Genomic DNA, 21645 nt, shown 5'->3' on the forward strand with positions numbered 1-21645 from the left:
CTATCAGTTACAGGTTTCTGGTGTATGAATTTAACAGGCTAAGGCAAAGGAAGTTCTACAAATACTCATCCTATGGAGCATTATTAGTTATTATTTTCAGTCACTGAACTAGGCTAAAGCTAAGACATATAGGGATTCCTCATATCTAAGTCATCATTCCAGATTTTTGCAAAAGAGGAAAGCACAGAGACTATAGCTTATTTCCTATGTTTTCTCTAATAGGCCATTAAAATATTCCTCCTGCTAAGAACACAGCTAACCAGAAATAATACTCTACTTGTACAAAATGGAACACAAGCTCAATCCAACAGCAACATAACACTGTGAGAAGAGCTGCTGGAAGATGATATTGCAAGTGCCTTCATTCTTCCAGAATTTATTTTAAGCAATAGCATGTACTGTTTTATAATTAAAGGTAGGTAGTCACTTTGTTTTGGTGAAATAATAATAATAATAATAAACAAAAAACCCTCCTACAGTGCGGATACCAAGATGTGTGGAGAAGGGAATCAGGTTTCATGCTTTTTATCTGTTTTTAAAGCAATTGTTCCAGTATTGCTGTATCCTTTCCTACTGAGCAAGGTGCAAGATTTATCCTTTGAAAGCACGTGCACATCTGGTGCAACTTGTACAATGCTGTGGTTGTTCTTTAACATCATTACAGTGAGCCTGCCACACTAACAGCTTATTCCATGTCTAGAAAGGGGGTTTCAAAAGGAAATTTATATAAGCTTGCAGAAGGGAAAGCACTTGTAATAATAATTCTTTTTACTCCAAGACATCAAAGCAGATTTTCTCCAATCAATCAAGTCTCCTTATTTAGGTAAAGAAAAATTTCCTCTAGAAGAAGGCACACCTAAAAATTCCTCATTTACAACAGCAATATTGGGACAAGTACAGAGAACTTTATCACACAAAACCCAACAGCTTGCATAAGCAATTGGTCAACAGAGAGTACTATATAAGGTAAACAGAGAGTACTATATCAGAATCATAATTTCACATCATTCTTACAAATCAAATCACAATACAGAAATAAACACTTATGGACTATTCTGAAACTGGCAACAGTTCCAGTACTATACAACCACGAACTTATATGAATATGTTCTCAGAAGTAGATTTTCTTTGTTTAAAAAATGAGAAAAGCAAGAAGAAAATAAGCAGCAGTTTGACTTTCAACATCAATAATAAAAACAATGGATGCCAAACTTTTTGTTGTAAACTTGCTTAGTTTTCTAAAATTAAAGTTAATTTAGTCTTACCTGTACCGAACATGAAAGGAACGATCTTCCCGCATGTTTATTAAAACATTACTTTCCTCCATTGGGTTGCATTATCAGTAGAGAACTTAATATTGTTCTGTAGCACAGTAAATACTATGAAGAACTGTTCTCAGAATACCATTCCAGTTAGTATATTAATAAGTTGGAGTCAAGATATTCTAAGTTTCTGTTGAAATACTCTTCCTTATTAATAAGGTTAGGAAGTCACTGTCAGACACATCTTAAACATTCAGCAACGTGTTCAAGTTCTTGCATCTGTGGCCCTTTCAGCTCCATTCAGCTGCGTCTCTGCAAAGGGAACACAAGATGCTTGGCTTGAAGTCTCATTTCAATTAATAACTCGTAACCATTTGCAGCTGATGCAAAAGCACAATGCCAAAGCAGCCCCTACACCAAGCAGGGAGCAACAATCAAGACCTTAAAGCCTGAGCCAAAATCTTGAAGACGCACGCCACATTTCCTGTACTCAAGTGAGAAAGTGAGGATGCAACAGAAAGCAGACACCTCTCTTTTTAACTGGAAACTTTGAGTAATGTAGTGAAATTCCAGGATAAAAGCTTGAAGGAGGAAAGCTATAGATGAAACACAGAATATTAAACCAAACAGCTTTCCGTGTAAGCAGTAGTGGTCAAGCCATGACTGCCAGCTAATGGTCCACAGCAATCCTAGCCCGACTCTGCTAGTCGGGCCTCCAACTTCGAACACTGTAAGCAAGGTAGCCAGTAGAGCGCGAATACCTTCTCCCATCCTCAAATGCCCCAGTACAAGCTCCAAATACTGCTTCAAAGAGACCAGTAGTTTTCTCTGTTTTTGTGAATTGGGCTTAGGCTGGCAGGGAAACAAATAACATAAGAGAAACTTTGTATCCAAAAGTTTATACATTTTCAAATGCATTTTTAGTAGGAGAACTAACATATTTGTTACTCAGTACTATTAACTGCCATGCTTTGCAAGTGAAAATATAGTTATGGAATTGCCAAATGCACAGTTCATCAAGGCACTGCAGAGGCATCAAAGGAGAAAAAAAAAAAACAGAAAAAAAGGGAAAAACAAGAGCGTAACTCAGGTTTCGAGCTGTCACCAGCATAAAGTGCTTTTGTGTCTATTTTTAATGTTGGCAGTGCCTTTTCTCTCAGCTTTTTCAAGCATCAGCTGTGAAGGTTGGTGCCTCCCACTACCCCCTTCCTTGACAGCCCCCTCACACTGATCACTCACATGTTGCAGCCAAAACCTATTTGGTCCCTGCTTGCTAATCCTTAGAATTATTAGGCATCAACAAATGGGTGTGAGTTCATTTCTGCAATTACAAAGTGTGACACACACATCTTAAAACACCAGTGCAGACCGGAGAGACCGTAGTGCAGGCACCTGTTCTCCTGAAGCATGTCCAAACCCCAAACCAGATAATTCCAACAGCAGATTGCCCAGCCCACAGGGATCATATGGGAGCACACGTAGTGCTCAGCCAGGGCAGACAGGGATGGACTTCTTCCACAGTGGGATGCATCCTATAAACTACTGTATCCCACAAACTAAAAAGTGCATGCATGGGCAACTATTACAGTCACAAAATAATGCTGCCTTCTGTAGCAATTTGTTTACCTATTTAGACTGTAATTGCAATTAGCAGAATAATTAGTTTCTAGAAGGTTGGGGTTTTGTTTTTTAATAAATACACAATTTCAGGTATAAATTGGCTTTTGAGGATTAAGGTATTATAAGCTAAGCTCTGCTCTATTCATCCACCTGAACTTTCCAGAGCACCTCTGTGTAATCGAGCCTTTCCTGAGCTGTGAATGAACACAAAAGTAATGCAGGGCCCACCAAAGCCTACTAATTTAGAGAAATGGGAGAAACATATCTGCACCCATCGCATGTACCCTGCATCCTTAACAGAGTAAGTTCTCAGTCTCCAACAGCTTTACTGGCTCCTTCCTTCATCGCACCACATCTGCCTTTCTGGAGTCTGGCATGTTTTGGGGCCACCTCTTCTGCATTTCTACAGTCATGCGCTGGACTAGCCGACATAGGCTGACTGGTCACTTGGGGGCTGGCAAATAGACTAGGTAACAGTTCAGTTTCTCCTTCCTTTCCCTGAATGAGGCAGATCGAGTAACGTCTTCACCACCCACCTGCTATTTTTCACTGTAATTGCTAAATGAAATATTATATAAATACTCCCTTTATCTGTTATGAACCTCTGTCTTGCTCAAGACACTAAAATACATATGAATCAAGGTCTCACTGCACGCAGAGCTCAGTGGATGAAAGAGCAAAGGCCGACATTTATTATCTAACTGCTACTATAATGCAATATTATGACAGGTGTGGTAAAAGTGGAGAGATTTATAACCCTAAAAGGCTTGATCTAATGTTGGGTTACACACTGACCCTGCTGCATCACAAGTTCTAAACATGCATAAGACAAAAGACATCTCTCTGTCCTTTTGAATGCTAATTCCTCCTCCTCTCCCTCCATTCACATCTCTTTTCAGTGTAACAGACCAGATGCCTTCACTTAAAAGACATTCCATGAAAGGCAAATAAGGGCCTAGAATATTTTTTTTTTTTAAACACACTTGCTAGCATTATCTGTACATACTTTCCACTTAATTTATTTGGAAGAATTGTTCTCCTTAATGTTTGTGCAATACCTGGTTTAGCAAATTTGAGGCTTTAACCAGAGCTAAGAAGTCTGCGAGACTGCACGCCTTTTAACTGCTACATAATCTATTTTGTTCATTTTCCTCTTTGTTGTTAAATGGTTATGCAAATGTTTCCTTTAATAAGCAAGGCCTGTTGTTTGCCTAGCATTATTTTCATCATTACTCACAGTACACAGCCTAAAACATTACCAAACTCTTAATGATACAAGTTATTTTTGCCAGATCATAAAATAACTATTCCCAACAGTCATGATGATTGATCCCAGGAGCATCTCCCTACTCTGAGTCAGAAACAAGCTCAACCACATTCTTAAGGGTTGTGTCTTTTTCTTTCCATACAAAACATCCAAGTAAGAAGATACTACATGCATATATAAGCAGTGCAACAAGGCAAAACTAAAGCATACCAGAAGCCAGAGAAAAAAAATAAATAAAAAAGTCAACTAAAGCAACATTCAAATTCAATGTGATCACTGCAGATGCACTTCACATTTCCAGTATCATTTAGAATCAAAAGAAAACCCAGAAACTTAAGAGAACAACAAATTGTGTAACCAACAAAAAAAATATATTTTCATTACCAGTAAATTCATCACAGCACTGTCACAGTTCTGGGCTTCCACTCCTCATTTTGAGTGAATAAAGGGTGACCTACTAGGCACTCTCCAGCAGCACGAGGTACATGAATAGAAATCTTCAAGACCTCTAGCAGTAGTGTAGGCTAGACTGTAAACTACAGGCTTAGAAAGCACTGTTGCCAAAATAAAAGATCTAGCACATATTTGTATTAAATGTAACAGTAAACAGAAAGGGGGCAGAAATAAGTGATAGTAGACTGACTTTTGGATATATTAAATATCGGAGTTCAGAATATTTCAGAATATTTCAGAATATTTAAGGTTGGAAGGGACCTCTACAGATCATCTAGTCCAACCTTCCTGCTCAAGCAGGCACACCTAGAGCATGTGGCACAGGGTGGCATCCAGGCGGGTTTTGAAGACCTCCAGAGTAGGAGACTCCACAACCTCCCTGGGCAGCCTGTTCCACTGCTCTGTCACCCTCACAGTAAAGAAGTTGCTCCTCACCTGGAGACAAATCCAATGATTTCAATGAGTTCAATGATGCAAAGGTGGACTCCCCAGTGCCTCTATCATAGATCCGCTTTCCAGAGCAGAATATTGACTCTTAATAAATTCAACATTTAGCTGGAAACCAGATTGTTGCTTAATGCATGTAATTATTATCCAGTCTGCAAGTTAAAGAACTGGGTGTAGCCAGCACAAGCAACCACAGACATTTTTACTGTAAGGATATCCCTGTAGTTAGTTTACGTAAGCCATCTGTTTCAATTCTGAAGCGTGGCAATTGCACACTAACAAAACAAGGAAGGGAATCAGAAGTGCCAGCTGCCTAACACAACTCACATCCTTATAATAAATATCACTAGAAATAAATTAAATAAATATACTCAACTCAAAACAAGTTCTAAAGGAAACAATATTGAGACTTCAAGAGACTATGAGTATTACAGCTCTTTGTATCTTAAACAAGAGCAAAATGTGAATAGGCGGTGATTTTTCACATATTTGATACATGAAACTATTAGGATCCCATCTTTTTTTTTTTTTTTTTCTGAACAGATTAATAAAGTTTTGACACCTTATCATCATCTGACTGAAAACAAATACTTGCTGCTTGTACGGTATATGCCGCTCCTTCCAGGCACCTAAAAACTGGAGACGAGATTTACAATTTTTAAGTGTTTAGTTGCCATGATAAACTTCCATGGCAGCTCATCAGTGCCATCTCAAGCTAAATTGTGATTCTTTTATTCTAAGCACAAAGTGAAATCACATCACCAAAAAAATGGTAAAAGCTTTGTTACTGATACCCAATTCGATATCCGATCTTAAATTTGAACTCTTTCTGCTTGTTAGGCACAATCTTGTCATGCAAATGAACATGCATCAGACTTAAAGCCTCTCCCAGGCACAGGGCACTTACTGAAATACCCTCATTTTGGGAAACAGTGCACTGTAAACGGTAAAAAAGAAGATCAAATGGGGAAAGTTCAACACAAAATGCTGGCTTTCTGTATTTAGCTGATATAGTGCGTTGATCACAAAGCTTTCCAATAATATGCTCTGTTTAGCTCAGCCCCTTCTGGGAGCATAACATTCTATCTTTTAAAAATAGAGTCTGGTACTTAAAAGCTGAGCTTGCACAGACACTTTACAGAAATAAGATGAAATTAATATTAAGTTTCTGCAAGTCACACGCACACACACAAAAAAATCTTTAGAATCAAGGGCAATAAAACTCAACAGGAAAGCTACATGATGCAACAGAGCTGATACATCAAAGCTGCCATTTCATACTGTGATGCTCATTCAGTAACGCAGCCAGCACTCAGTGTAAAGAGCTCATTACCATACCAGCAAACATTTCTATCCTACAAGGAACAGATATAGCTCTGACAGAACCTATATTATGCAATTAAACTGATCCACAGCACTTAATTGCCACCAGCATTTGCTCTGTGTGTCACATCACCCTCAATTCTGCAATATTAACAGCATATTAAAGAGAAAAAATGCTAGAGAACTACAGAGGCAACTTTTCTCAATTATTTTTCTACAATCAAACAGCATGCACTTACATCCTATGTATAGAATATGCATGCACTACAATAAGAAAAATATTTTGTTTTTCTAATTGTTTGCTTCATCTAGTCACATGCATTTTTTGTTTATACCATTTCCCTTATGAAAATAATACATAAAAATTGTTAAAATTGTTGACATGCCAAGTTATAATTTGCTTTGCATATTTATCCTAACATTGGGGTTGCAGGCACAGTTCCATTCAAATGCTATTCCAATGTATTTTTTGTCAGTCTCTTGGAAACGACAGATACTGGATTCCCTTTTAGCTCTATCGTACACAGATTGACCCACTGTATTTACGCGTGGCCACACAAGCATTCTCAATCACAATGCTACAGCTGTCTTCAGACAAGCAAGGTATGGTTTAGGCTCCAAAGATTTGCATGCAAAGAACAAAATTTCTAACAGCACCCCGTTAGGATCATAGTAGAGAAAATGCAAGTAAGCGAAAATAAGAAAGAAAATGCAACAACTTTGACAGCCTTGGTGGCAGACCCTGAATATTTTCCCTGTAATTCAGGCACATACATGTTTTTCTTCCTTATTAGTAGAAGGCGCATAAAGCACACAAGATTTACTGTATAAACAAGAATCATTTACTCCAAACATTGCCAGATTTGAGTGAAAGTAAGCAACTTGACCTTAATTATTTGTTGGGGTTATTTTCAGGTTTTACAGGCTGCAGACGATCTCCTACTAATTTTTACATCCCTGATTTTCTTTACCACAAAGCAGTACTATTTTCTTTTCTTTTCAGATGCAGATATTTTTATAGCTGATTTCCTATTACATACTTAAAGAAAATTTTGTTTGTTTGCTTTCTTAACCTAGTATCTCTCTGTTCCTTCATTCATGTGAAGGACTATCCACCCTAGCGACCTTAGATGTTAATCTTTCAGGAAATCATACCATCAACACCTAGTCTTTGGAGAAAAATAACTTCATTAAGATGCTATCATTAACAACAAGACTATAGTTACCTGATCTGTGCATGAATGACTATTGAAAAAAGTAAATAGGTTGTGTAACTCAAAAACAAACAAACAAAAAAGTTAAAAACACTGCTGTTTTAACAAAACAGATAAACTGAGTAAAAATGAAAAACTCCTCGACATATTCAATAGTTAAACCTACTAGAAAATAGCTTTTTTTTTTTCTTAAAGAAAAATATGTTTCTTATTACATCTTCTCCTAACTACTAGAGAGTGGAGATGCTCCCCATACCATGGTGCACACTGGAATCTGAGGAATATCCATTTAGAAAAATGAATTCATTGGCACCACTAGATGAGAAAAGGCCCAAAATTGACACTTGAAATAATTCTAGCAAAGTATCAAGAAATTATCACCCTAAGACTCAGCTTAGAGCTTCATTCTTCTCTCCTCTGAAAAACAAAACAGACTTTCCAATTGTTTGCAAGCTTTATCTCAGCATTCCTAAGAGGAAAGACTGGCCTTATAACTACAAAAAAAAAAACCAACAAAAAAAAAACCACCCTGTGCAAGCTTTATGCGGAAGTAATTGGGAGTATGAAGTCCTCCTACTCTGGGTAACCATTGACTAAGCGGTAAGACAAAGCAGTGGCACATGCGCACACAAGTTCAGAAACGAGGCTAAAAACTAGAGGTGAAGAATTGTCAAAGACAGCATAGTGAAGATGCCCTTTTTTGCTGACCTTCTCAGCTCTAGTAACTAATAACATTATGACTCATCACAAACAAAAGGTGCCAAGCTTTTATGCACTATTCAAGGACGTCTGTGCTCTCTGCTCTTTTGGGGATGCAGGACCTCCTGAACTCTGAGATGGCCGTGTAGCTCTCCATGGCAACCCAGGATGCCTGCGCTCCACAGCCTACCCAGGAAAGACTTTAAAGGGTCAAGGAGAAAGGCAGTTTGAAAGGGGAATAATTTGTCTTTGATAAGCTATTGGTTAAGTTATATCTTTGTTAACGGGTCAATAAATAAATGAAAAAAGCAATCCTGTTTAGCTATATGCCTCACACCTTAAAAGCAATTAAAAAGCAAAGGAGGAAGAGGAAGGAGTCGACACAGGCCAGCAAAGGCAACAGATCCCTAGGCTTAGCAAGGCGAGGTGGGACACATTCAGTACCGCATGCATTTAGATATGCCACGATGCAATTTGTAACTGAAATTCTTGAGTTTGGAACTTGCTCCTCACAAACATTGTGCTTCGCGGCATGTTTGCAGGCCCCTGTTAGATGCAACACAACAACTAAGCATAACTGCTGTGGTATCCGTATTTTTTCTACCACCTCGCTATGAAGAAGCACGGATAATTTCGGTTCTATTTAGACCGGCAGAGACTGGTTTCGCTCTCAAGGCCCCAAGCCCGGCGGCCACCCGCAGTTTATTGGCCGACACCCGGGGCCGCTCCGCGCTGAAGGCCGTTCGCCCGCCCGCCCGCTCGGCAGGTGCGGCAGCCCCAGCCCGACCCCACCGCACCCTCCGCACCGCGGGGCCTCCCCCAAGCGCCGCTCCGCACTCACCTGGGCCCGGGGGGTTCGAGGGGGCCCCTCGCCCTCCTGCCGCTACCGGAGCCGTTTCCAGAGCGACCGCGGCGGCTGCGGCACCGCGGGGCGGGGCCGCGACCGTTGCCCGCCCACGCGCAGCCGCGCTTCGAACCCACCAATCGCGTGGCGGGGCGGCCAACGGCTCCTCCAGGCGCGCGCCTCCCGCGTGCTCCGCGAGAGCCAATGGGGGCGGCGGCCGTTGGGGCGGGGCACGCGCCCCGCGGCGCTGGGGGCCGCTCGGGTTACGCGTCGCCCGGGCGGCCGCGCAGAGTCCCCACGCGCGGCGGGGACACGGGAGCGGCGGGACGTGGAGCGAGGTAACGGCCTGGGCCACCCCCCACTTATTACACGCCCCTCCCGCCTCCCCTTTTTTATTTCCTCTTTTCCCTTGCGCTCGCAGCTGTCCCTGCCTTCCTGCTCCTGCACCCCCCGCCCCGCTTTTGCACCGTGTGCTCCCGATTTTCAGTACATTTAAATACCAAGTAACTATCACTCCTGCCTTACAGAGCTTGACCCGTATCCTTAAAATAAAAGTTCTCTCTGACAACCGTGAAGCACTGACATTTATATGCACTACAATCGGGACAGAAAGATATGAAAAAGGGCAAACCATCATTCATCCCAAGGAATATGTCATTTTCAGACAAATTAGACCATATCACAGACATGACTGATGAGGAAAATGAAGACCTACCCGGTGATGACGACCTAGGAATAACCTGTCAACACAGTAATTATTCAGAGGACTTGGGTGCTTGTTTAGAGTGTGCTTATTTAGAACATATTTCTGATACTTTTCTTAATGTATCCTGTTCTGAAGATAACAAGAATATAAAAGCACCAGCAGATGCTGAAACTCACCCCCAAGCTGAAGCAGCTTTCAACTGCCATGCACGTACCCCAGAAACAAGTGGAATTTTGAACAAAACACGTGGCAGGGCAGCTTCTCGTAGGAGTGAATTGTGCATTGGTGGCTTTAGCAGAGCAGGTAGGAAGGAGCACCTCGCCGGTTCAAAAATGTCTGATGTCCTTTTGCGCCATTTCTCTAAGGGAGAGTTAATAACCACATGCCAGTTAATTGAATGTGAGACCATACCAGAGGTATCCTTTACTGAAAGCACTGATGAAGCTAGCAATAAGCTGGAGACTTCAGAACTGGCCCAAAGCCCTTTATCTCATGGACAGCCACCAACTAACTTGGAAAATTATCGTGTAGAAAACGGCGAGAGAATAGATACTGGTGAGAAAGATCACACTTTGCTAAATAAAAATACATTTGTTTCAAAAAGAGTTATTTCTACAACTTCTGAGTGTGAATGCATACAAAGAACTTCACCTCTAACTAGTAAGAATGAAGACAGGCTCATCTTTCAAAACCCTACAGAAGAACAAAGAGATCTATTTAAGAAAACAGCTTCATCTCAGCGTGGCACAACTCAAGTTCATTACTGCCCACCTCATTTTTCTCAAGTTGCTGAAGGACCAAAAAGCAACAGCAACAATAAAGCAGTTCCCATCACTGAAAGGACAAAAGCCTTTCCTATTTTGCCTAATAAATCAGTAACTGTGGATGACACGGTAGAAAACAAGAACTGCTTTGATTTTGCTGAAACAGAGAATCAAGAAGAAATGAGTGTTTCAGAGCTGTTGCAACAGCTACAGGTAAATGTTTTAAGGATTTCACAAACTTAAGAATTTCTTAAGAAATTCTTAGTATCTGTAAGAGTGATGCTACTATAAGAAAATAATTGCTGTTCAAGAACATCTAACATGACAAGTTTGTACCTTAGTAAAATTATGATAGCTAATAATGTTCAGTAATTCTCTCTCGTTATTTCCTGGTTGTATACAAGATGCTGGCAGAGCATGCTGACACCCAGAATCATATTGATCAGCTCAGATTTAATCCTAAGGTAAACCTCTCAAAAAAATAGTCTTCCTTAATTCATTCTCTTATCTCTAAGATTATAAATATTCACCCAAATACTGTTATCCTCAAGTTGCTCCTCCTCCCATTTATGCAGATTTTCTAATTTCCATAACATAAAATTGAAGTTTTAAGCATCTATACAATAAGACACTAAATTTAACAAATTATATGGGATAACAATAAACATACTTCCTTTTACTGAAAACCTGTCCTGTGCATTTTAAGCTATTCATATTCATTCTAGTTGATGTCCATAAGTGTTCCATACAACATTTCTATAGACAAAGCCTTCCCATTTTAACAGGTACTTTCTCAGTCAGCTTTTCCAAATCCAAGGTTTGCCATGTACTCAGGAGGCAGTGAGGTGTCCTCTGGAGTCTTTGCACTACACTCTCCAATGCTCGATTTGTCTGAAACAGGTAAATTGAGTTATAGTAGCTATGCAAATAGTGATTTTATTTGATGTAATTACATTTTATGCAAAACAACAAATCTTTTGGGTAGAAATTCCAACTGCTCGATATTCTCTTGTGTTATGTAGGATTACAGTGTGGGGCAATGGTATCAACATTACCATCAGCTGGTACCATAGAAGCACACTGCCTGGATCCTTCCAGTTTACTGCCAGAACTAACACCAGGGGAAAAAATGACTCAGATATTAAAGGAACAAACAGCTCAACTGAAAAAGAAAGTAATAACCACCTGTGTTTCAATATATACTTAGTACAGATGCTCAATTTTTATATGCGTTGGCATATTCACTTTAAAAATCCCAAGTAAAAAATTCTGATTTTTTCCTCTTGAAGGTAGAAGACTTCTCTCAACATAAGATCCAGGAAACATTCTTTTTACAAGATAAATACCTGGTAAACCAATTCATACATTTTTAGACATCTGAAATGCACTTTAAATGGTGGTTGACTTGTCAATGTTTTCCTCAAACAGATATATATATATATATATAATATATATATAATCTCAGATTGAAATTATGAATGTAAAAGCAGAAATAAAGTATTCAGTAGGTGGTCAAATTCTTAACTCTGCTTTAAAGATTACAACTCAAAACATCATGAAAGCCTTAAGTAGCCATAAAATAATATTTTTTACATTTAAACTGTCAAGTTTAGAAGTCATGGTTTAATATTGTACATAACAAAGCACTGCAGATTACTTAATGGACATATACAACACATTCCTGTTGTGTATATGCTATATGCTAAAGCAAAATAGCATATTGATCATCACTGCAAAGAGAATCTGGCTTACAGCATAAGTAGCTATCACTATAGCTTGCTACATTCTCATGTCTTTTACTATTAAATTATTTCTTGGTGAAGGTATTAAATGATTTGAAAAGATGCCTTGATGCCCTGGAACAGAATTATTTAACTGCTAAAGAGGAGCACCATAACTTACAACTACAGAACAACAAGGACAAGTCTATCAATGTTGGCAAGTTTGATCCTGAAAGGTTAGAAAATAAGTCCTAAGTAGTACATCCGCACATTCTCGGTATTTTTGAGTATCTCAAAATCATTAAGTCATCTGTCCTTAGAATATTTTTCAGAACTAAGTTATCTTAACTTCGGTATGGTAAATTAGAAGTGATTTGGCCAAAGTTCATCTCAGACTTTCTGATTAGATACTGCAATTATAAGCAGGATAAAATTAATTCCAGTATATAAATGGACTCAGTAAAATCTGTGAATGCAATTTCGTTATGGACTGTTTCTGGTATGTACCCAATATTGTTATCCTAGTAAGAAAGCGAACATCAGTTTGCAAAGGTTTCACTAACTGTATTGCTGTTATGTTTAGAAAGGTGGAAGGAGAAATATTTGGACTTGGCATGCTGCTTGAAGACATCCATGAAGAGCCTGATGACAGCAAATGCAGCTCGCCTTCTTTGCTTACTCCCTATGAATCTGCCCATTCATCTTATTCTCTCTGGGAGGTAACTTACTGAGTTTTGCCATTAAAACACAGTATTAGTCTATGTTTTAGGGATGCAGATCTTATTAACCTGATCGAGGTTGTAATCACCTACTAACTGTAAAAGCATAATTCTAGATAGTATATGCCACTTCAAATAATTTAGGTGAAATATAGCCTTTATAATATTTCATTAATTCTAGCTGAAACCTAAGTACCAACACAGCTATATACTGACTATTTCTGGCCCCAGCTTTAAAAGCATTGAAAAATAATATAAAACAAGCAATAAATAGCAATAAACAACCAAATAGCAAAAATAGCAAAAAATATCAAAAAAACAAGCAAAACAAGCAATAAAACAAGCAAAAAATAATATAAAAACAAGCAGCTATCTTAACTTTTACAAATTTCTGCTTTGGTTTTGAGAATCCCTCTCAGTTTGAATGAAATGCTACTTGGTTTGTTCAAGATTCTTAAACTGGAGAATTACTAAAAGAAGAAATACATTTCTGCGCTATATAAAACAGTTTACTGGTAAATATAATAATATTTTGTCCTGGATCATAATGCACTTTTTTTTTTATATAAAACTCAAGGTGATGAAATATCACTAAATACTTTCATTGTCAGTATTTTAAAAGCTCATGAATTTTTAAAGTCTCTGAATCCTAAATTTGGAGACATTCAGAAAATGCTAGCTGGTAGAAGTGAGGTACTTGCAAGACAACGATCACATACTGTATGTCTTACTTTGCACAGGGCTCAGGAAATTCAAGCATTATTGATCCTCCAGAAAGAACAGCTGTTGAAAGTGCATTTCTTTACAAGAACAACAAGGAGAAAAATTTAAGTCATACAACTGATGCAATCCCGCGGACAAATCATGAATTATCTTTAGAAGCAGACAAGCACAATCCTTATCTGCATGTGTAAGTACAAAACTTAGAGAAAACTACTGAATTTAAAAGTTTGGATCTATAATTATTTGCCAAGGATAGAAGGTTGGGATGTCTGAAACATGTGAGAGCATGTAGAGTATTTCCAGACTAAACCTCTTATATAATTCCTTAACTACATACCCATTAATTCCTTCCTGTCCAGCACTCCTACTTTGAAGTTCGTAATACTCAAGCAGATATTCTCTGAAGCCACAATACAAGCAGTTTCACTAGGAGTTAAAGTTTCTATACAACTGCACAAATTTCAGGATATGAATGACTAGCAGTTATGTAACAAAAATAAATAAAAAAATGCAGATCCTTTGCTAATAACCGTCATAGCTTTCTGAAAGGGTTCTATAGACTGTATCCACACTTTCGGGGAGTATTTGGTTAAGTGATAATCATCTTAATGATATTACAGGAATAAAATAAATAAATGGTTTCTCCTTAGCCAGTTGCAATTACAGAAGAAAGATGAATTGACTTCCAAGAGAGAAATGCAGTCCCTGGTAAGACAAGGTCTGCTAGCAAACAAGCATTCTCCAAATGTAATGGTATGGTATCCATTTTCACACTCATTTTATCATCTTAGATACAACAGATATATGATATCTTTATCATCTCAGCTTTACTGAGACAATTTCTCATTGCTTATCCAGTATTTTTACCTTCAGTTTTTGCACAAGGTTAAAGCCCAACTTTTGAGCTAATACAGCTCAGAACAATTTTCCTGAATTGGCTGCAAAAAGATTTAAGGAAAGGCTTTCTGAACATTTTTGAAATTTGCAATAATGTTGGCTTCTCTTAGGAAAGACTTAACTGTGTTGCCTTGCTTGCCTTTATGTGCCTAAAAGAATCGTTTTGGTTTAAACCATGAGAGAAATGAATGAATACATGCTAATCCTCTCAAAGCTACGCTAATGCCAATCTGATAGTCCAACTATCCAGATTTAAAAGCATTCAAGTGTTTTTCAGTCTCCTCTACAGCTAGAATTGGAAATAGGAAAATAAGTTTGTAGCGCTGATGACAACTAAAAACAATATGAAAAACAGCACACAAACCATACCATTGTTCACACTGTCTTGTTTCATACATGCAAAATAATGTAAACACTCTTTTTTTTTTTCCTTCTGGATGCAACAGAGATTTCTTTCAACTGAGGAAACACATGGTGCTGAAGGTCTTGGATCCTATACTCTGGGAAAACTAAGCCAAAAATCTAAGGCTGATGAAGAAAGCATGAAAACGTAAGTGTATTACCTATCTTGCCTAGCTGCAAAAGTAGTTTTCTTCAGGAAAATTGATACATCCATATGTCTATATACTGGATTCCTCCTGAAACTCTGAATAATGTTTTTAATGCATTTAAAATGGCAGGATGAAGTACTAATAAGCAGATATCACCACTATACACCATATACCAGACCTCCTGAGAAACGGTAGACCTCCCTAAAATTGATTTTATTACAAATAGAATTATATTCATGTTACAAAGCAGCCTTTCTCACCAAAACCAACCGTTTGTGGTACTCAATGGCACAAGCTTATTTTAACATGCCATGAAAAGAACAGGCTTTACATTCAGTCTCTATTTAGGAATGCATTTCAGCAACCTGAACAGGAATGGCTGCGAAGTTTCTGGTAACCAAAAATACTTGCAATAATCACTGTTATGAACTTACCTGACAGCCATGGAGGGAGAGGCATATTGATAAATCTGTGAAGATTTACAGTTCATTTTGTAAAGTTTTATTTACAGAAATATCAACATGATTAATTCTGTATGGTTTATTCAGGAGTTTGAATTTTTGGCAAATTGTATCTCCACCCAAAGCTAGATCTTGTAGTATGTGCAGTGTAGAACATGATATACGTCTAAATATACTGAAGGAAGAAGGTAAGCACAAGATAAACATGCACTCAGACTTACTGAATAGATGTTAGTATTTATCCTGTAAAACTCACGTAGCCTCCAGTTTTTTTTTTCTCTTTCTCTCTATCTCTCACTTAAGAAATACTAGCTCAATCTTCTGATCACTGTTTTCATGAACGAGTAGAAAAATTTCCAAACAAATTTGATGATTCTGTATGCCCTAAGTTGAAAATACATTTTACAAATATGGCAAACAAGGAACTGTATTCTTTCAGAAGGTATGTCTCAAATTTCTCTACAAGCAATACATTTAAAATCTTTAAAATAACCACTCAAATGCGCTCAAAAAACATGTCATCCTGACCTTTAATAATTTTTTGATGCGTTATGTGGACATCTGTATGTAAGAAAACAATGTCACAACATTCTGTTATACAGAGATGGGATTATCATCTTTTACTTAAAACATTTAACAGCAAAATCAGTGTCCTTTAATTAAAAGGGTCATTAATTTATGATTAGCTTTTAACTTAAGCTTCTACTTACCACCTTTTCAGATAACTGATATGAATAAATTTACTTTTTAATTAAACAGTAGTTAAAGTATTCAGAAGGCTTGTCATGCTAATATTAACATGTATCTAAAATCTCATTCTGTTTTCATGATCAAAGTAATGAAAACAGGCAGGAAAGGAAAACTGGAAGATGTTCAATCTTCATTCAAGGAAAACCAACTGATTTATCAGATACCAACCTGAGTAAGTAGCACTGGCATGCAAAGGGCAGAACCATGCTTACACCTACTATTGAATCTACACAAAATTATGGAGAGGGAAAAGTACTACTTTGAACTGCAGTAACGTTAGTGGCAGTGAAGGGCTTAAATTATGGTGCTGAAAGATAAACAAGTACTTAGGTAGCAAGCCATAATTTTTTAGTATTTATTTCAGACCTTTTTAATATATTTTGGGTATTTTAGGTAGTGATTCAGAAGACATCTCAGCCTATGATTCTTACAATGATTCACAAAGTGAGGAACTTCTGAACCACGAGATTGAAAGTCACAAGATATTCAATACAAGATTACATGGAGAGAGAAAAGGTATAATGATTGCTACATAAAAACACTGCTTTTTATAGTTTTTTTTTTTTTTTTTAAATTAAGCTTTGATGTCTTGGTTTTCAGGAATTAGACAGAGATGCACCAGAGGAAGCAGAGAACAATTTAAACTCAGGAAATTGAAAGAGTTACCTCAGCCTTGTGCCCTCTGTAGGAAGAAAAATTCCAGCATAATTTGTAAGTATTAGGTCTTCCTGAAATAACTGCAAAGCATAAGCTTGATTACAGGGCATAAAGCCATGCTGCCTGCCTACGCTTGTATTTATAGTGATAGGTCAAATTTAATTTGTTATGAGCAATTAAGTAGCACTGTATATAAACAATAGATGAGTATATCTCTTGGAGAACAAGATCAGCAAATTAAACTTTTATATATCTAGCTGAATTTGATATTTATTTGGCAGTGATATTAAAATTAATTTTTAAAAAATACTGTGCAGAGGATAATGTCATGATTGTAGTAGTGATTATAACTGAACACGATTTTTCCTAAACAGACACATAGAAAAATGTAATTTTTATGAATTTACAGTTTTTACTAAACATGGCTTCCACATTTTCAGCCTATTCACAGAAGAGAATAAGCTCCACTCAAAAAGCTTACAGACATGTACCACCACCCCACATTGTAAACAGACTTTCTGAAAGGTAAGCTATAGTAATTACTATATATAAGCAGTAGACAGCAGATGTCATTATTCATGATTCAGCATGGGCAAAAAACAACACCAGTATCATAAGCAGTGGCAGTGTCTTCTCTTTTGCAGACCATGCCATACATAAGAGGTTTGCTCGCTAATGAAATTAAAATATTTACCGTGACAGGAAGTGTAAAAAAAAATTCAGTCACTCTTCCATCTTTTTAAGTCAGTCAACAGAATCCACACACAATGCCTTTAGTTGACTTTTTCACTAAAAAGCGACTTCAAAAGACACCCCTTGCTTGAAAATAACATTTACACACATTTACAGATTCAGGACTGAATTTAGATTAGTGAAGATGCAATTCTGTTTTATACCAATTATTTCTTTACAAATAATAGTACTTAACATTAAATTACATTAGAGACTGAGAAGAAAACAACACTACATTACTAGACTAAAACAAACCCTCATTTGCCACTTTATAAAAGACAGTTATAGGATCAAGGAAAAGATGGCTCTGCACCATCTTAAGAGATTTACTGATCCTGCCTTCTGGTGTGTTTGCTGTCTCATTGCAGTGCATATTTGACACAAGTTATGCTGGACTGTGTTTTATAATCAAGTGAAAAGTCATATTTGCTATAAGATTAACTCTCAAACAAATATGCTAACAAAGTGTCTAATTCACAGTTTTAAAATTGCTTGGGTTAGTAAAACTGCTTATTATTCTCTCATTCACATACAATATATATGCTTACATACTATTAATGCACATTCCTATATACTCTTATAGGCAAAATATGGAGACTGTCAAAACCTGCTATTCGAGCATGTGTGATACTGTTGTCCTTTCATCCCAGTACCTACCCAGAAAGATGATTTCTGGAAGAAAGTCAGCAGTCAACATCCAAAATGGAAATATGAGCGTTTCCAAAGCAAACGTAAGACCTTAGAGTCAAAATTAAACAACAACTCGGCAGAGTACGCCCTGTCATGGCACTTTCTAACATCCTCAGGAAACTAATTATTATTGTCTAAACTTGTCTGGTGCACTTGAAGAGAATGGGATGAAACAGAAGGGAATAAGAAAAAAAACTTGCCTTTTAGATGAAGTTTTTCATGCTACTTCAAAATCACTTATGGCTTACCATATTAAAATCCAAATAAACTTCAGTATATGGTATAGTACTGTAACATGCATGAACACAGGACACCATTTAAGTACTGTTGTAAGACAGTCTCTGTAAAATATTCTGTACTGTGCTTTTCAAATGTAAAGACAACTTACAGATCTACAAGGTAGAGTGTGCCAAAATGGCTTTAAGTCACCCACGCACCCTTATTTCTGATTGCAACACCTTCTTCTTGGCCTGCAGTTCTGTTCAAATGCTGCAGGCAGTATATTCACATTCTAGACCACCTGGACGTTCTGGAATACTGCCACATCTAAGGATTTCACTCTGGTATATTCCTTCACATTAAGCATTTTGAGAATTTTTACACCATTTAGTCCCTGTATAAATAGGGAAAGGGTCCAGAAAAAGGAAACAGATCTTACCTCTGAAATTAAATTTTCTAGACCGAAATAAGTAGTGTCAAATCTAGCCTCATTAACTGCTACCAAAACCAGGGATGCAGGAAATGGGACAACCCTCTCTCACTACAAACACGTACTACATTGTGGCTGCTACTCATGTAAATATTCCCGAGATAAATAGTGGTCATTTCCAAGTTGAATCCTTGAGTAGTCTACCACATGACTCAGAATGTTTACTTTTCAATATGCATTTGAAATAGATCTGTTAACATGCTACAAAAAGACCTTAATTAAACTTGTTTTTCATTCTGCTCTATACCTTTGGGAACATTTGTCTTCAGTATTAGCACAGCTATGTTTTATTATTCTCAACAGATTTTAAGTTCTACTCTGGATCATGCCATAGAGACAGCAAACAATTTGAAGAGAACTACAGAACGAATGGTACAAGCAGTTTCAGAAGATCTAGCTAAAGTTAGAAGCAAACAGCTGTCATCACCCAGTTTCAAATAAAATACTGTATTTTCTTGCCTCATCAATTATACATCTGTGCGCAAATATAAAATAATATTAAAAAGTCAAACCAGTTCTGAGACTATCACTACTAGCATATATGACAGTATTCCATGTTTCCATACAGTGCCAGAACTAATAACAAATAACTGATTCTACCAAAAACAGAATTAATATGTTGGCTAACCTTTTACAACTCTACAGATGCCTTCTTTCTCCAAGCATTCACTTAAGGTAGCATTAAAAAATTGGCTTCAACAGGCAAGGTTAGCTTTTAAGCCCTTTTTTTCCCCCCTTCTCTGAAGCTAGAGAAAAAGGATATCAGTCATTACTGCATTTATTTTTCTCTCACACCTTAACAATAGCTGCTCTTCTCCTGAATCATCTCTGAACATCATATTAGTACAGTGAGTCATAGTTAACACATATAATTATTGGTTAAGTGGCACACATTGAGAATGGCTGACGTTTAAAATATTTCCTTGCATGTCTTAATAACTGCGTAATATCACATCTTGTTCATGCTTTCCCAAGAGTTAAACTGCAGTATCCTTACCTTTTCCGATACATCTGGCCAAGCAAATACTAGATTTGTATTCTGAAAACCACTCTAGTGTTTAAAAGCAAGCAACTGGCAAATAACCTTGTATTGAGATGCAATTTGTTGAAGCCATTCTGAAGTATTTAGATGCCATATATAGTTCACCTTGCTGCTGTGTGACACTGATTTATAAACTTGACTCAATACATTTTCCAGGCTCCTCCATACTCTTCACTCAGCAGAGTCATTAACCTTTCTTTTCTCCCTTGGGCTCTTAATAACCCAATTTCCCTCTGCTTATTATTTTAAGCTTATTTCAGACAAAGGTGCTGCATAAGCAAAGGTTGACTTCCCTACACTTGATTAAGGTTTATAACGTCCCTGTTATTACTTTGTGTACTGAACCTAACTGGTTAAGTGGCTCCTGCAGGACCCCTAGATCCAATTTAAAAAAAAAGAATACCTAGAAATATTTCTACACCACAAACAGCTGGACGTTTAATTTAATCTGGATCACCAAACCTGTTATCCTGTGCCTGGACAGCAGATGCCAAGGGAAAGATATATTTAAATAGCCAAGTACTTAGTAGCATTTCCTCAGAATACTCTCTGAGCCTTCAGTAAATTCCAGCTCAGAGTCATTCTGAATCAACAGCCAGATCTTCAATTGCTTGAAAGGATTCTTCTCTCATGAGGTTGAGAAACTGTTTCCATATATGCATGCACACATCCCATATAATTCAAGGTACGTAATACCTGGCTGAAGGATGTCTTGGATCCTAAAGGTCCTTTTGTTTTGAACCTGATAACTAGAAGTTGCATTTGCTTTTTCTGCACACTGAAAAGGAGGAAAACATCTACGACCTCCTCGGTCTCCACGTTAATGTAATTTTACGTTAGCACGACTTCGATGGAAAAATACTGAAGATCTCATTTGTTCAATGTGCTTCCTACTCTGGATATTTATTGAGATATTTATGTTTAGAAACTAGAAACTTTATGAAAAATAACATTGATAAACATTTCAAATAATTTAAGAAGTTTTGGTTTAACCAACAGACTAAACAGGTTTGTTCCTGTCCTACTGAAAATACAGTCAACATATGTTAGATGCCGATCTTGTGCAGATGAATTTTATCTTTTTCCATCTGCTAATGAATTTGGAATTAATTTACCTAAAAAAACAAGATAAAAATCTTTAAGGATACCTGGAAACAAAGGCAAGGGCAAGCAAACACTTTTTGGAACACAAAAAATGCACACCCTATTAGTTGGAAACCTGTATATAAAAATAAATCTAATACCCATTATTTTATGACATTTCTCTCAGATCCTACACACAAACTAACACTAAGGCATGTCATTTCAAAGTTTCACAGTTCTAAGTTTACACTTGACTAGATTTCTCTTAGAAATTCATTCATTAGCAGTATTGCAAAAACAAATCAAATGTA

General features: G+C 37.3%; 2 protein-coding genes across 3 annotated transcripts in view; one reads left to right on the top strand and one right to left on the bottom strand.

Annotated features, from left to right (window-relative positions):
* The window catches only part of GPSM2 (G protein signaling modulator 2), a 23479-nt gene extending 14281 nt beyond the window's left edge, over positions 1-9198 (bottom strand). For both annotated transcript variants that reach the window (XM_026043837.1, XM_026043836.1), the window contains exons 1-2: positions 9127-9198; positions 1266-1574 (exon numbers count right to left, since the gene is read on the bottom strand). In XM_026043837.1, the coding sequence (XP_025899622.1) occupies positions 1266-1327 (62 nt within the window). In that variant the 5' untranslated portion in view covers positions 1328-1574; positions 9127-9198. The remainder of the gene's footprint in view (positions 1-1265; positions 1575-9126) is intronic.
* A 582-nt stretch (positions 9199-9780) lies between these two features.
* On the top strand, positions 9781-19724 carry AKNAD1 (AKNA domain containing 1). The gene is made up of 16 exons (XM_026043777.1): positions 9781-10812; positions 11004-11063; positions 11385-11499; positions 11622-11773; positions 11889-11948; positions 12423-12556; positions 12904-13039; positions 13780-13949; positions 14413-14470; positions 15106-15209; positions 16508-16593; positions 16815-16937; positions 17022-17132; positions 17519-17603; positions 18394-18541; positions 19513-19724. Exons 1-16 carry the CDS (start codon positions 9781-9783, stop codon positions 19648-19650), a joined length of 2712 nt encoding a protein of 903 aa, XP_025899562.1. The 3' UTR covers positions 19651-19724.
* The last annotated feature ends 1921 nt before the right edge of the window (positions 19725-21645 follow it).

This window comes from Nothoprocta perdicaria, unplaced genomic scaffold (assembly GCF_003342845.1).
Source record: "Nothoprocta perdicaria isolate Ctin4 unplaced genomic scaffold, notPer1 scaffold_34, whole genome shotgun sequence".
NCBI classification, from domain to species: Eukaryota; Metazoa; Chordata; class Aves; order Tinamiformes; family Tinamidae; genus Nothoprocta; species Nothoprocta perdicaria.

Coding starts and splice junctions, on each gene's coding strand:
- AKNAD1 (XM_026043777.1), top strand. CDS start 9,781: ATGTCATTTTCAGACAAATTAGACCATATCACAGACATGACTGATGAG. Junction 11,064..11,384: donor AGCTCAGATTTAATCCTAAG/GTAAACCTCTCA, acceptor CCATTTTAACAG/GTACTTTCTCAGTCAGCTTT. Junction 11,774..11,888: donor CAGCTCAACTGAAAAAGAAA/GTAATAACCACC, acceptor TTCCTCTTGAAG/GTAGAAGACTTCTCTCAACA.